The 16,729-nt window shown below is 43.7% G+C and overlaps 1 protein-coding gene across 1 annotated transcript; it reads right to left on the bottom strand.

Moving 5' to 3' along the window:
* Positions 1-606: 606 nt before the first annotated feature.
* Positions 607-7,936, bottom strand: LOC120920743 (chymotrypsinogen A-like). The gene is made up of 7 exons (XM_040333038.1): positions 7,831-7,936; positions 5,639-5,742; positions 4,389-4,468; positions 3,672-3,750; positions 3,300-3,480; positions 1,419-1,552; positions 607-769 (listed from the first exon to the last, which is right to left on the bottom strand). The coding sequence occupies exons 1-7, from the start codon at positions 7,880-7,882 to the stop codon at positions 608-610; spliced, it is 792 nt and encodes a 263-aa protein (XP_040188972.1). The 5' UTR covers positions 7,883-7,936; the 3' UTR covers position 607.
* Positions 7,937-16,729: the final 8,793 nt, after the last annotated feature.

The raw sequence follows: 16,729 nt of genomic DNA, 5'->3' as shown, positions 1-16,729 counted from the left end.
GGAAGAACTTGACTGGCCTGCACTCCTAAGGCGTCAGCATACCAAGACATTTTGGACAATTTCATGCTCCCAACTTTGTGGGAACAGTTTGGGGACGGCCCCTTCCTGTTCTAGCATGACTGTGCACCAGTGCACAAAGCAAGGGCCATAAAGACATGTATGAGAGAGTTTGGGGTGGAGGAACTTGACTGGCCTGAACCATCTCCTGACCTCAACTCGATAGAACACCTTTGTGATGAATTAGAGCGGAGACTGCGAGCCAGGCTTTCTTGTACAACATCAGTGCCTGACCTCACAAATTCTCTTCTGGAAGAATGGTCAAACATTCCCATAGACACACTCCTAAACCTTGTGGACAGTCTTCCCAGAAGAGTTGAAGCTGTTATAGCTGCAAAGGGTGGGGCCAACTCAATATTGAACCCTACGGACTAAGACTGGGAGGTCATTAAAGTTCATGTGTGTGTAAAGGCAGGCATCCCAATACTTTTGGTAATATAGAATATATATTTTTTTATCTACTTTGTGAACACATCTAGGCAAATGAATCCACAACAAAATAATGATACAATGAAATTTTATTGAGTATCATAAAAGGATTGGATGGTATTTAGTTAGCGGCAAGAGTCTGGTCCACCCAGGATCTGAGGGCGGTGACGCGGGCGTAGACGGCTGGGGTGGATGTAGAGCAGGTGGAGCTGCCCCAGGACACAATACCGGCCAGGGTCCAGGCTCCGCTCCTCTGGCACACAAGGGGTCCACCAGAGTCACCCTGAAAAGAAAAGAAGAGACGTCACAGGAGAATCCCACCCAATGAACATTGTTTTACTTTATATAAGTTCTGTTGGTCTGAGCTGTGTGCTCCCCACAGTATATGTCCCCCCATGAAGAATATTGATCTATCTACAGCTATTACTCAGAATTAATGATTAAACCAACCAGTGACTACCAGCCCTGGGATCATACATGGAAGCAGAAAAAAGGGCGACGCTTCCAGCTGGAGACCTCAAAAGTTCAGAGAATGTACTAGGTTTAGCTACATGAAGAGTAACAGAAACTTATCCTGATTTAACTTTGTAAATTTGTTATAGTACTAAATTTTTATAGAGCAAGAAGTTCCTAAATTGAGCTTTTTTGTGCCTGGAGAGTCTCTGGATCCCGTATTCTATATATACTATAAATATGGCACCAATCTATGCCCCACTCTACAGAGCTAAGCTCCACCCTCATCATTTAATAGTCCTGTGCTAGGTCTTTAGATGGAAGTAGATTCTCATTAGCGTCTCCAGCAGGTTTCCTTTAGCAATAATGTATACTGGTTTGTAGAAACACCAGCCTGATCCTTCGAGGAGCTGAACCACATGGGCTTGGATTCTGGTTCTGGTTCCCTAGCGGGACAACAGTAGCAAAAGTCATCGTACCATGCAGGAGGAGACACCGGAGGCACCGGCGCAGATCATGGTGTCCCTGATGTTGGTACCCCAGTAGCTCTGGCAGTTGGCGGTGGTCAGGAGAGGAAGAGATGCCTGCTGAAGCCTGGATGGGGTGACTTGAACTGAAAGTGAGAAAAGGGAGAATGGAAAAAATATGAAAAATGTGCAACAACCTTATATTCACAGCGGTTTGAGTCACCAACAACTTCCTAACGAAATAACATCTAACGTCTACGATGGCTCGGCCTTATTCCTTCATTGCACTGTAGAGGAGCACAGTATGATGGTTACTGGGCTTATTCCTAAACAAAAAGGTCAAAAAGTGTGAAGTCTACAACAAACAAGCAAGCCACCACATAGTAGACACTCCACATTATGTAAAAAGTAATGGCCCGGAGCAGAAAGTGCAACTGGGAGGAGGGCCAGCATGACTGGGGTGGGCAGTGAGGCGGAGGAAGAGCTGGGGGTAGGGGGAGGTATTATGGCACTTACCAGGATTGGTGGGTTCCCGAGTGTGGGGGGTGTTGTTCAGGGAGGTAGAGGGGCGTTTTTTTCCAACAGTGCTCAGTCGGAGCAGAGGAAGGAAAGTTTTTCCCACCCACCCTCCCCTTTTTTGGTTTGTATCTTTTCTGGGGTCACCTTTGTAATTTTCTAGGTCCACACGAGGTAGGATGGTTTACACCTGGTGGGGCGGGTCTTACGGGGGAGTATGGTTTCCCTTGCTATTAACGTTAGAAGTTTATTAATTTTTTTTCTAGATAGTTGTAGCAGCAGCGGGAGGTCTATGGGGTCTTTGAAGGCGGTGCTGGAAAAAATAATGGATGTTTAGAGGGGGGTTGGGCCCATCTGGGTGTCCCTTCCCTTACTAACAATACAATGGTAACAATGGTTTTGTAGTTGGTTGTATCTGGAAGGAAGTAACTGGAAATTGTCCCTGAGCTGGCGTAATATGCGGCGTGAGGCTTTTATGGGGTGTACAGATACAACTTGTTGTTCGAGAAAATTGCCCTTCAAAGACCTCTAGACCAGGCAGGTTTAAGCTGAGTTTTTATTTAGTTTAACGGTTATGTAAAAACTTATTACATGCATTACGTTGTATGTTGAGAGTTTTTTTGTATTTCATTTTGTTGTAAAAAAAATGGCTGCTATGGCCATTTGACTCCAAAAAGAATGTGTCGTCTGGTCAAACATTGGGTTTAAGGAATAGGGGTGGTTACTAGCTTTGTAGGAAAAGAGAGCCTCAGTAATCTGCACATCCCTTAGCCATGACCTAACAATGTGCCGAAAAAAAACCAAAAGCCTGAAATTAAAGATATTATACAGTGGTCACCTGACCACAACGTTTCCTTCCTTCCCAGAGTCCTTCTGCTGGGTGGGTTGGGATTGCAGCTGAAAGATCCGCCCATTGACTTGAATAGGCTGTGATTGGCTACTGATCGTCCACTCCCCTGCTCACACCCAAATTGCAGCTGATTTGACAGCATGACTTCTACCTGGAGACACTGCCAATCACGCCTGAGTAGGGCTGGGCAGGGGGCGTGTCATTCTGTGATGTCACAAGCTAACTACTGAACTCCAGGCACACCCTGCCATGATTAGCATGGTCAGTACGGAACAGGAAGCCCTTGAATCAGTAGAAGATTGGCACAATCACCAGGTATTTACAGTGCATGGGTGGCTTCTGTATAAAAATAAATAAAAATGTCTACTAAAGGAACAAATAGTGTAGTTATTTAGCTTTACATACACTTTAATATCTCATCTTTGTTTTTTTGGGAAATTTTGGGTTCAGTGTACAACATATTTTCATCTCAAACACATAAATGCATTATGTTTTTTTTTTTTCGGTAGAATATCTAATTCCCTTACCGGCAGCACTGGTGTATCCCCATCCGGTGGTGACGCATCTTTCTCCTCCATTGAAGATATCAGCGGTGGCAGCAAGACACACGGGGGAAATGCGGTCGGTGTAGGTGGCGGGAGTGGCCAGCTTGATCAGGGTGATGTCATTGATGATGGTATTGGAGTTGTAATTGGGGTGTCTGAAGGCCTGAGAAAAGTTAAGTTAGAATGAAATTCCTGGAAATGTAGGTAAATCCAACTGGTCTTCATACAAAGAGCCTGTAGCTTTATACAATAGAGTAGATGACTGACTGTCTAACGTTATGGAAAAAGACAAACAGAGCAGTTACTGTCTATGGTTGATTATCTCTCTATATTGAAAAGAAAAAAAACACTTACTCTGCCGACAGAAATTCTCTGGGTGGCCTCAGACGATAGGGATCGGTCATATGCACCGAGGACCACAAAGTTGGAGGTTCTGGATGGAAGAGAAAAATGGTCATTAGTTGCCATAAGGCTGATTTGATGTTTCAGATGTCACCTCTAATATTTAATCTCAGAATTTTTCACAGACCAGAACGTTTCCCAGCACTTTCTAAATTTATAACTGAAAATCAACAAGGGTGCAAACCAGGTCTATAAACCAGAGAGAGGCTCTGGATGGACAGTTGGACAAATGGCTCTATATTTAGGATGTATCTGGTCTATAAACCAAAGGGTCTGGATGGACAGTTGGATAAATTGTTCTTTATTTACAATGTATCTGGTCTATAAACCAGAGGCTCTGGATGGAGAGTTGGATAAATGGTTCTATATTTAGGATGTATCTGGTCTATAAACCAGAGGCTCTGGATGGACAGTTGGATAAATGGCTCTATATTTAGGATGTATGCGGTCTATAAACCAGAGGCTCTGGATGGACAGTTGGATAAATTGTTCTATATTTAGGATGCATCTGGTCTATAAACCAGAGGCTCTGGATGGACAGTTGGATAAATGGCTCTATATTTATAATGTGTCTGGTCTATAAACCAGAGGCTCTGGATGGACAGATTACCAGTGAAGCATTGCAGTGAACGCTGACTTTGCAGTAGAATATTATCATATAAGACTCACGTGACTCCGCAATGGGCAGCGGTGACAACCCAGAGACTGTTGATCAGAGAACCACCACAGAAGTGGGATCCAAAGCTGTTCTGTAGAGTAAGAAGAATCATCAGATCATTGCTTTATATACAGATCATTTCACTCCATTAAACTCCTATTTCCTGTATGCATTACATGAATGCTATTTTAGAATTATTTTAGGCTTACAATAAAGAAACATATTCAGGGTCATGACATATTACATATATTATGTCACAGGTCTGGGCTGGCTATAGGGTGTTCAACAAAGTCTAGCTTAACTAATAGGATCTGTGTGCAGTTTTAATCTCCTTTGGGAAGCTTAGCTTCAGTTTTCCCTATTTGCATGGCTTCTTTCAGACTTGAAGACCACATGATGTAGCACTATAGGTGAGGGCACAAGTCAGATGTACCACCTTCTAAAAATTGCTGGACTTTTTTTATTAGCTAAAACATGTCTGTGGATAATTATGAGCTGCTATGGCATTTTTAGCCTCCACATTACCCATCAGAAAGGCCTATTTTAATCTTGATTACTGCAGAACATTTACCACAACTACACATAACAGGCATAAGGTGGAAAACTCGTATAGGCAAAAGCTCTGTGTTTGGATACAATATGCTGTGCCTGTGCAAGAAATCTTGCATGCAGCAGTTTAAATGTGTTTTAAAGGGTGCAGTAATGGGCTCCCAACCAGGCCCACCAGCATCTGATAATCACATTAAAACCCATCAGTAAGGCCTGTTTTAAATATTAGCAAGGCAATACATTTAACAGGCCTACATAAAGTAGAAACGGGTAAGTACACAAGTCACTGCTCTGTGCTTGGATGTACTATGCTTTGCCTGTACCAGAATATCTGCATGCAACTGTGTGTTTTATAAGGTGCGGTAATGGGCACCCACCAGGTCCACCATATCACTGCATTAAAAATCATCCTTTAAAAAAGCTTGGCATAAGTCTGAAGGAAGTCTAAAGTTCCCTGTAGACAATTCAACAATGTCAGAGTGGTCCTTCAGCATATATGCCAGATGAGTATATGTAGGGAAAGGACATTAAACCCGGGAACACTAAAAATAAATGCTGTAAAATTGACTTTTGTATCTGGGAAAGGCTCAGACTGTAAAAATGTGAAAATTATTTATGTCACAAAAATATGTGACTTTGTGAAATCTCTAGTTTTGTCTATAATAGAAGGTGTTTGACAAAGAGTAACAAGGAAGAAATGTTTAGTCGTTACCTGCAGAGACACCTGCCAGGGCCAAGATCCAGAAACGGCATTCTCACCGTTCACAATCCTGGCATAGCCGGAGATAATGGGCTTGATTGCGGGAACACCGCAGCCTGGGGAAAACACAAAAAATAACTGTTAGCAAATTTATACTGACACAATGTGGTATTTGAATTTGTTTTTCCTTATATATATGGATGATGTTATATTGATTAGGATTTTAACTTTCTTTTATTACTTTTTGCTCTATAACCCTACAGGAAAAAAAACAGATGAGCCCCAAAATCTCAGACTTACCATACCTTCTTAGTTTAATATAAAGTAAGAATTAACCCCCTTGACATTTTAATGTTTGCTTCCCATGGCCCGTTGGGTAAGGTGACCGGATTTTTTAAATGAAATCCTGGGACCTATTTTTTTTTTTTACTAGTAATGGCGGCAATAAGTGACTCTCTTCCCGTCGCCTGCCTTACAGCCTGTCAAGTCTTACTCTCCGGGCCAGGCTACTACCGGGTGGGGAGCGGAGGAAGATGACTTCACCAGGGAAGGCAAGGCTGGCCAGGACTTGAGCCAAGGCAGAAGAACATGCGAGTGGAGCTGGATGGGCACCCGAAACTGAGGAAATATTCCTTCTGCTCCGACCAGCACATGACCATCAGAAAGGGGCTCCGGCGCCCCCCACCTCAGGCCAAACGCGGTACTGCATGCCGCTTTGGCCTGAATCCTGCTTGCAAACCGAGTTAGGATTTTTAAAAATACACAGTGCTCGTATTGCGAAACGCTCATTAACCACGTTACTCGCAATCCGAGGTTCCACTGTACATATCATGCAAAGTGGGATGAAAGCATTATCTTGTTTTAGTTTTAAATTCTTCAACGTGATACGGAGATAAAGTCGATGATCTCTGATTGGCTTCCATTAAGTTTTTTTGAAGTTTGCACTGTAAAGCCTCGTACACACGATCAGTCCATCCGATGAGAACGGTCTGAAGGACCGGTGTCATCGGTTAACTGATGAAGCTGACTGATGGTTCATCGCGCCCACACACCATCGGTTAAATAACCGATCGTGTCAGAACGCGGTGACGTAAAACACAACGACGTGCTGAAAAAAACGAAGTTCAATGCTTCCAAGCATGCGTCGACTTGATTCTGAGCATGCCTGGATTTTTTACCGATGCTCGTGCCTACTAACGATCGGTTTTGACCTATCGGTTAGGAATCCATCGGTTAAATTTAAAGCAAGTTGGCTTTTTTTAACCGTTGGTTAAATAACCTATGGGGCCCACACACAATCGTTTTGACCGATGAAAACGGTCCATCAGACCGTTGTCCTCTGGTTAACCTATCGTGTGTAAGAGGCCTTATAGTCTATGTTTCTGGTTCTTGGTGACAGAAATGGTGGAGGGTCTGAGGGATGAAACATATCAGGAACTTAATAGGTACAGTCTGGAGGAAGGAAGGGAAATGGTGGTCTTGATTGGAACCTTAAAATGCATGAAGGGTTTGAAAAAGATTTGGGAGGTTTAATAAGAGGCTGAGATCCTGGACATGGGACATGACCTCAAACTAGCAGATGGAAAGTTTAAGGCGGGCTATACATGGGTCGAATTTCGAAAGAATTTTCTTTTGAAAATCGTATCTAATAATTTTCGTTCGTATTTCGCACCATTAGTGGGCTCCAGCAATAGCCATTGAATTTTAATAATCGGACATGTTGGAAAGTTTTTGACTTAATTAACGATTTTCAAATCAATGATGGGAGAATCATGCGAGAAATATATTCGAAAAAGAAATGCGCAAGAAAAGAAAATTCCCTGAAAAGAAAAGAAGATTTCCCGACACGAAAATTATTTTCTGTAGGAACATGAGGTGAAGGTTTGGTCGGTCGAAATTTGGAAATCAATGGTGGCGCCATCGGATCACCAAACGCACAAATTTTCTGATTTTCAAAAGAAAATTCTTTCGAAATTTGACCAGTGCATGGCCTTCCTAAGACTAACTACCTATGCTTGGGACAAATTAGATCTATACAAAATGGGTAAAAAACATATCATTTAAACTGAAAGCACAGACTTGATGGAGCTGGCCTATTTGGATTGGTCAAGTCATTTGGTATTTTTCGGCCATCATTAACCTCTTTTGAAATAAAAAAAGCCTAAAACACAAGACAAATATACAGGAGGAATGTCAATACTCACCATAAGCTCCACTAAGGAGGGCTAGGCAGGAAAGGAACCACAGCATTGCCATTCTGCTAGGAATCAAGTAATGGACAAAGTATGGACAGGCTTGTCTGGCTTATATACACACGATCCACCAATCAGGTGAGAGCTTGTCTGCGATAAGGACAATTTTAGCTCCTTACATCAGGTCGCCGTGATCAAACTATACTATTTTTCCTTACATTGGCCTTGAGATGTAAGGTAACAGGTGTCAGAGGAGCCACCATTTGGCAAGTCTCCCACGGAATATTCATTTAATGCTATGTGAAATTATCGATACAACATATTGAGAGGACATTTCCTACACATTACAGAAAAGAGAAACAGAAGTTTTAAAAGGGAATTAAAAAATTTATATTTTAGATTACAAAAAAAAAATAAGAACCACCTTTCTGGAACTACGGTTTATGAAAATTTATTAATTCAAGACTAAGGCCCCGTACACACAAAGAGACATGTCCGATGAAAACGGTCCGCAGACCGTTTTCATCGGACATGTCTCCTGGGAGCTTTTGGTCTGATGTGTGTACACACCATCAGACCAAAATCCCCGCGGACAGAGAACGCGGTGACGTAGAAGACACCGACGTTCTCAAACACGGAAGTGCAATGCTTCCACGCAGTCAGATTTCGGGACGCTGGTTACACGTCATAACCAGCGGACATGTCCGATTAGGTGTACTAACCATCGGACATGTCCGACAGACATGTTTCCAGCGGACAAGTTTCTTAGCTTGCTAAGAAACTTTTTTCCGCTGGAAACCTGTCTGCTAGGCCGTACACACGGTCGGACATGTCCGCGGAAACTGGTCCGCGGACATGTTCGACCGTGTGTACCCGGCCTTAGAGTTGTGTGAGCAATTCTGGACGCTCAAAAGTTTGGCCCGAACATCTCCTGTTCGCCCGTTCGGTGAACACCAGAATTTGCAGGGAGCCTGGCTGGATGTTTGCTGCACAGTGCATTCTAAGCCCTGAGTGGGCAAAGCTTTGCCCAATCAGGGCACAGTGAGTAGCTGGTTGCTGCCAGGAAGCCGGCCGCCATGTCCTTAACAACGCATGAGTAATCGCCTGTCAACGAACTTCACCGATGACAGATGAATGAAAAAAAAAAATTGCTGGCAGTGAAAAAAAAATGACATGGGAGTCCCTCCAATCCATACCTGGCCTATTGGGATTGTTATCTTCGTTAATTGTTTCATTTTTGTCACATTTTCATTTTTTTTTTACTTCAGATGGCTTGACCACCCTATTTTTTTGCTTTTTTCACACACATACTTGTCAGCCCTCTGCACACCTGAGTGATGGCCAATGATGCCAAAATACCCCCCCCCCCCCAATATGCCTGGGATCTGCATCCCCATTAAGAAACGTGTTGGACGTGGCCTGGCTGGAGTCCAGACTGAGGTTGCCACTCTTAAAGGGGTGGTTCCCCCTAAAAAAAATTCTAACAATACATTCGGAAGACTGCTTACACTGTGGGTAGGCTGGCTTTTTTTTTTTTTTTCGTACATACCTCGATATCGCCGTTTCATCCCTCGGCTTCCGGGTATGAGTCTTGCTGGACCTAGTTGATTGACGTTCCTCCGACCGGCGCATACTGCGCGTCACGACTTTCCGACAGAAGCCGAACGTCATTGCGCAGGCGCCGTATAGAGTCGGCTCTATACGGCGCCTGCGCAGCGACGTTCGGCTTCTTTCGGAAAGTCGTGATGTCAAGTATGCGTCGGTCGGAGGAACGTCAATCAACTAGGTCCAGCAAGACTCATACCCGGAAGCCGAGGGATGAAACGGCGATATCGAGGTATGTACAAAAAAAAAAGCCAGCCTACCCGCAGTGTAAGCAGTCTTCCGAATGTATTGTTAGAAAAAATTTTTAGGGGGAACCTCCACTTTAAGGCCCATACACATGATCAGACTTTTTGACCACAAACCTATGACAGACCTGTTCGATCGGACAATTCCGACCGAGTGTACGCTCCATCGGACAAACTTTTTCATCAGACAAATGTTCGCTGTGAGAACAGACAAACTTTCCGACAACAAATTTCCAACTTTGGCTAAATTTGATCGTGTGTACACAAGTCAATCGGACTAAAGTACAAACACACATGCTCAGAACCAATGCTAAAAATCAGACAACAATAGCAGAAGTTGCCCAAAGGGTGGCGGTAAAGAGCAGAAAAACCACATAGTACGTCTATTACGTCACTACGTTCGTGTTTGTTGGCTGAAAAAGTCGGTAAGTGTGTATGCATACCAAGTTCACGACTAACGCCCTTCGGACAACAATCCACAGAAAAGTCAGATGGAAGTCTGATCGTGTGCATGAGGCTTTACATCTATTCCAGGGACAACATTCCCTTCTGACATGTGCCATTCATGGAATGTTAGCATTTTCTCAATGTATGCAAAGCATCCTCTAATTGGAGGAGGATGGAGACCTGGGATGTTGAAGTCTAGACCTACACTTCGTCCAATTTAGAGAACACCTTACATTTTTGAACAAATACAAAGTATTACATGAATGGCACCTGTGCCAAGCGGGGCAACATATTGAACATACTTACATTGGTCCAAGCTAAACCTGTCAGAGACCATGAATCAGACCGAGACAGAACTACAGTTAAATCACACTTACTTGTTTAATAATAATAATAAAAAGATAAACAGAGCAAGCGCAGTCAAAACATAGCCAGAGTTCAGGAACCGGATCGGATAGTCGGCCAAGCCAAATGTTAGAGAGCCAGAGAAGAACGTGCAGGACAACAAGCAGGATCAGGAGCCAGAAGGAACGTCAGCCAAGCAAGTCTTCAACAGGAATGCAGGAGATAATCTCTGTGATGTTGACCAAGGCGAAGGCAGATAGCAACTGAACTGGAAGGCTTAAGTAGGCAGGACTGATGAGCAGGATCATCAACAGGTGGATCACTGTGGAGAGATAGGAGCTGGCAATTAGCTGACAGCTGAGCGGCCAGCTCAGAGAATGAAGGGCTGAGCCCAGTCCTGACAAGACCAATGTAATTATGTAAAACGTCCATACCTGGAATTCAGCTTTAAATACCTTTGAAAGGATTCATGAACATTTTAAGGAAACCTGTCGAAAAATAGTGAGGAGGGTGCCATTGCTGACATCCAGCTCTGAAGAGACTTTTATTCCTGGTTGTCCTGCAGATCCCATGGCTTCAGATGAGTTACTGACCTGGATTCCAGGTAATGCCTGTGTAAGTGGCATCAAAATTGGACCAAAGTAGTGCAGGGACTACTTTGAAGTTGGAATGACTTGAAGTCATACTAATATGAATGATTATCATTGGAAATCATGGGAAACGACTTGTCGTGCTACTTTGCCATCACAAATCGTGGGGCAAGTCGTATAAGTGTGAAAGGAGCCTGAGGTGGTATTAGGAAACATCCAAAGGTCATAATACACGTCAATACCAATGAGAACGTTCGGGGATGATGGAAGCTCTTCAACATAATCTGAGCCAGGAGCCAGACTTAAATCTAATGCCGCGTACACACCATCACTTTATGCGATCTAAAAAAACGACGTTTTGAAAAACGTCAATTTAATTGACCGTGTGTGGGAGAAAACGTCGTTTTATGTCTTCTGAAAATCGATCAAAAAAAATTGAAGCATGCTTCAATTTTATGTGTCGTTTTTGCCCAACGTCGTTTTTTGTGTCCTAAACATTGACCGTGTGTAGGTAAAAACGTCGTTTTAAGCCCGCGCATGCTCAGAAGCAAGTTAGGAGACGACAGCGCTCATTCTGGTAAAACTACTGTTCAGAATGGATTAAGCACATTCGTATATAGAAGAAAAGAATGCGCTTCTTTACACCCTGCTTTTAAATGCTACACAAAAATGGTCGTTTGTTGCGGCTGATCTTGTTACATAGTTATGACAAGCTTTTAACTTGATTATTTCTTGTCAGATAATGTTTAGGTTTGTGTTGTGTTATTTAGGTGTATCTTCCATCTTGAAAATTTTAAATATATATATTGGCAACCATTTTGTTTGTGCGTTTTTATTTTGGCCCAAACTTTTGGTGAAATCTCTATTTTGGGTTGATTTTGGAGTGTGTGAAGTGGCTGCAACAACATAATTAGTTTTTTTAAGTCACCCACAAGCATGTGTTTTTACCTTGTTAATGTTTCATAAAAGTTTTGTAAAATGGGTCTGCCCACTCACTAATGATCTCTCAAATAGCTAAAAAATACACATGGTCAAATTTGCATGCATTTGCATGCAAATTTGCAGTGCATTTATTTATTATTATTGGGAGCTGCGGTGGCTCAACGCGATTGGCACTGCGCTGACAAGCCATTCACCTCTGCAGCTAGGGGTTCGGATCCCGGTCTTGGCTTCATGTGAATTGAGTTTGGTGGTCTCAGCCCGGCTCCCGGTGGGTGTGCTATGTGAGGTAAGCCTGCGCTTAGTACGCCCACCCCCCTCCCACAAAAACCACCACACCTACACACGCACTCTAAATTGGGTTAACACACGCACTTTGACCACGCGGTCTCTAAAAGAGAGGCGAAGGACTAATGGGGCTGGTTGAGCGGGCTAATCCTCTCACTCCCTTATAGGGAGTCCCTCTGCCCCGTTGGGCTTCAAAGCGGAGCAGGTAGGGCGGGCTGTGTGGGAGGACCCCCTCACACACCCGCCATTGCCACCCGGGGCATGGAGAAAGGTGGCAGATTGCCTCTGGGGGAGGCCTGCCTACTCCCAACTCCTGCAGTCCGGCTCCTCTCTCGAGTACACGCACAAAAATACACTTTAAATAAAAAAAAAAAAAAAAAAAAAAAGTGCATTTATTCTGCCAAAAAATGAATAAATAAAATGGTGGCCAACAAAAAACACAACTTAATAAAAACAAAGATGCCAAGGAAGGAAGCACTTGAGAGCGTGCTTGAACTTAGTAAAACAAGGGTCCCCCAAGCCACCAATCCAGGCTGTGAGTCAACTAAAAATTCCATCAGGGGCACCGTGTTATTTTTTTGGCTTTCTCTTCCCAGCAGCCTTCCCTGCAGTCTTCCCTGCAGTCTTCCCTGTAGCCCGAGTCCTTGGGGGCTGGGTTCCTGTAGGCGATGTAGTGCCAGGAGCCAGAGCAGCCTCATGAAGAGGAGGAGCATGAGCAGGAGCAGGAGGAGCAGCAAGGACAGGAGGAGCAATCCGCACAATGTCGGTGTCGTCATCGAGCTGCCCCAGGGATGCCATGCTTATGGCTTTGAAGATGAGGAGTTCGCAGCGCACACGCTGGCTCTGCTCCAGATAATGGAGCTTGGCTGCAATGAGCGCTGCGAACCCCTCTACTTCACTGGGTGGCTCTCGGATGGCCGCAGTAGCTTGGCGAAGCAGGGCCTGGGTCTCCTCCTCCATTTGTCGCAGACTCCTGACCCTTTTTGCGGGAGTGCGGAGTGGAGGGATCCGGGAGATGGTATCCCGCCGGCGTGCCTCCTGGGTCCCACTGGGGCCTGCCACCTCCTGGCTCCCAGTGGGTTCTGCCACCTCCTGCCTTGCAGTTGGCCCTGGCTCCCCCTGGCTCTCTGCGGGCCCTGGCTCCCCCTGGCTCCCTGTGGGGCCTGCCTCCTCCTGGCTTGGCTCTGCCTGTGTATCAAAAAAAGGTACATAGTTTATTTTTGTTTGTCATTAATCACACACATTTTTCAAATCATGAGAGATGCAAATTGAATGTCAATATATATTACACACAGGGTGGCCATCCCTAATTATGTGGCCCCTTACACACCTTCAGACATGGTCCCCCTGGAGTTGTGGGGGTTGTTGCAGGCTGAATTTGGGAATTAGGGGGCCTTTAACCCAAAATGCAAACTAGTCTATTTGGTGTCAACTAGATTTTACCCAAAAAGGGTGTTTGACATCTGGGACCCCTTGCAGGTGTATTGCGCCCCCCCCCCCCCTACTGGCCTACCCGAAAATGACACACGCTCATTCCGACCCCTTCATTTTTCTATCTTGTCCACATCCTGTTTTGCCACTACTGTCTATTGATATTATCTTAACAAATTTTATATTCCCTTTGAATTTAGAACACTAGTAACATTAATTTGCCATCATTATATTATACTTGTCATATACTAAATTCATATAAAAATGACATACCTGGCTCCATGGGTCACAATTGGGGTCCTCCAGAAACTCTTGCTCTTCCTCCGAGCTTGCCTGCTCTTGCCTGCAGGGAAGACTGGAGGATTGGCTGCTGGGAAGCTGGGAGCTACCTCTTGGGGGAAGGGTAGACAGGGATGGCCTGGTCTCAATATGGTCATCCAGGAACTGCAGCTGACTGTAGTACCACAGGCTAGGTTTGTAGATGGAGTCAGCTGCAGCCCCAGACCTCATTGAGGCCAGGACTTGGACCCGTTGGGCCCTGTAGGTGCCCCTGATGGAATTAATTTTGTTCTTCACTATGTCTCTTGTGGCGTGGGGGACCCTTGTTTTAACAAATTCCAGCATGCTCTCCTTTGCTTTTTCCCTGGCATCTTTCTTTTTAGTAATTGTCTTTTTTGTTTGCCACAGAACAGGATGTTCTTTCCATTTCTGAATGAATTCAGTCATGAAGTCCACATCCTTGAAGGGATCCATTATTTCTGCAAATCAAACATATAATCAAAAACCTAATGTCAGTCAAGCCACTACTACTAAAGCTTTATCACCATATCTAGCCCACAAACTCATTCCCTGTTCACTATAATAAAGTAAATAATTAAGTTACGTACCGTCGTTTGAAATGATCGTTACTTCCGCCTTCTTCAACAGACTCTGCACGCCGCTTTCAAACACGTCCGATCCCTTTTTACACTACGCACGCGTGACGCTCCGCACGACACCCCGCCCCTGACGTTCGGAATCGTCCTTTCCACGCCCCTTCTCTGTCGTTTTGTGAGGGAGAATGATGATGGATGATATGCACGAGAATGTGGCTTCTAGCTCAAGCCAGGAGGCAGGCCAGGCCCAACCAGGCAGAAGAATCAGGTGCAGAGCCTCCAACATGTCCTTCCAGGAAATGGTGGAGATGGTCATCATTTTTAGGAGGGAGGATTATGATGCCAAGCATGGCCCGTACAGGCATCCTAATAAAGTCAAGGCCGCAATAATGCAGAAGGTGATCAGGAGGCTCCATCAAAAGTTTGGGAAACGCAGGAGCAGAGAGCAACTGCGAAAAAGGTGGTCAGACCTCAAGAAAAGAGAGCCCCAGCAATTTGCTAAAATCAAAAGAGTGATTAGAAGAAGAAGTAAGTAATTGTCATGTGTATTAATTATTTGGGTGTGTTCTTTGTGCCATGTGGTTTTTCTTTCAGGTTGACCAGAATTGTTATTTTGATTGTTGACCCAAGATTTTGTCGTCGGAGTCGTCGTTCATTCGTTGACTTTTAATAAGAAAAGCCTTTTTTTGTGAGAAATGGCATCATGCCTAGTTCGCATGGGCAAAGGGGAGTTGAATCACTGTATCAGACAAAAAGAGCGTTATTTGATTATTTCGGGTCGAACGAACGACGACTCCTAGGACCAATTATTCGACCCACAAACATGAAAGTTGTGACATCTTTTTGGTTTGAGGTGACATCAATTGTGGTATTGATGTAGATGTGTTTATAACTAGATTTCTAAAATAATTAATACCTTAATAATATCCATAAAAAGGAGTGTTTGCTCAGCAGTTCTTTACACATGTGGACTCAGTAGCACAATTCTTTGTCACAATCCCAACCTATGTCGGGTGTCACACAGAGGTGAGCTGATCCAGTGGATACTTGGTTACCTTCCATGTAGAAAACGACACCAAATATACCAAGATTTTAAAGTGCTTTGGGAATGGCTAAAATGCTGATCTCTGGGTTTTAAAGGGTTTTACCAAAAAACAATAGTGCCATCTTTTATTTTAAAAAACATACTTTGTTTGACTTTCAGGCCTCTATAATGTTTTAAACTCATGTTTACCCTTTCTTCATTCTCGTAGGGCACAATGAAGCAGCAAGGCAGGAGGCCCAAGAAGAACAAGCCACACCCCCCGAGGGATGTAGACGAAGGGGAACCCGCCACAACATCGGGTAAAGTATCATATACCACAGCCTCAGGTAATGTAGATGTAGGCCTACATAATGTTAATACATGTTTTGGTCCCACATTTCAGGAAGAAATCGTGCTGGTGAGGGACTTGACACCTATAGTGCCCAGCTCCTCATCGCAGAGGTCTTGTCATGCAGGGCACAAGTCGAAGACATCCGTCTTGCCACACGCGAAATTCGGCACAAAGCCAAAACTCTGGAACGCCAGCTCAAAAATTTGATTCATGTTTTGGGGAGGGTTTAATTTTTTGGGGGCCTTTTTTTTGGTTTGAAAAGCCGTGATTTCCAATTTTTCCAATTTCCAAAAAAATAAAAAATAAATTGATTTATGAATAATGAAAAAAACAAAAAAATAAAAAAAGTAATTTTATATTTGAATAATGAAAAACCAAAAAAATAAAGTGATTTTTGCTTGTGTAAAAAATAAACATATTTGTACTATCAAAAATGTGTGGCTAGTTGTTTGTATCAATGTTGACTCATTAAATAACTCAGGTATATTTTGTTGGTTAAGATTGACAATGATGTGAATTTAGTACATCCCAAACACATGGCTCTATGAGAACCTCGTAAAAAGCTAGAATACCCAAAATTCAAAAACACAATTAAAATAAAATTAATTACACTGTTTATTCAAGGAAAAAGAAGATTTTATTTTTTACCCAAAAAATTGCATTGCAATGGCCCCTCTCCCCATAAAATAATCAACATAGGATTGACGCACTGCACGTGCGGTTTGGGGGGCCAAGCCTGTATGGCTAGCCTCACGGAGCACCTCCGGGGG

Source organism: Rana temporaria, chromosome 1, assembly GCF_905171775.1.
Source record: "Rana temporaria chromosome 1, aRanTem1.1, whole genome shotgun sequence".
Lineage (NCBI taxonomy): Eukaryota > Metazoa > Chordata > Amphibia > Anura > Ranidae > Rana > Rana temporaria.
This window is presented reverse-complemented; position numbering and strand designations above follow the sequence as displayed.

What these genes read in the sequence shown, in the direction of transcription:
- LOC120920743 (XM_040333038.1), bottom strand. Translation starts at nt 7,882, where the DNA reads ATGGCAATGCTGTGGTTCCTTTCCTGCCTAGCCCTCCTTAGTGGAGCT. An exon ending in CCTCCTTAGTGGAGCTTATG is followed by an intron (nt 5,743 to 7,830) that starts GTGAGTATTGAC and finishes TGTTTTCCCCAG; the next exon opens with GCTGCGGTGTTCCCGCAATC. An exon ending in CCTGGCAGGTGTCTCTGCAG is followed by an intron (nt 4,469 to 5,638) that starts GTAACGACTAAA and finishes CTTACTCTACAG; the next exon opens with AACAGCTTTGGATCCCACTT.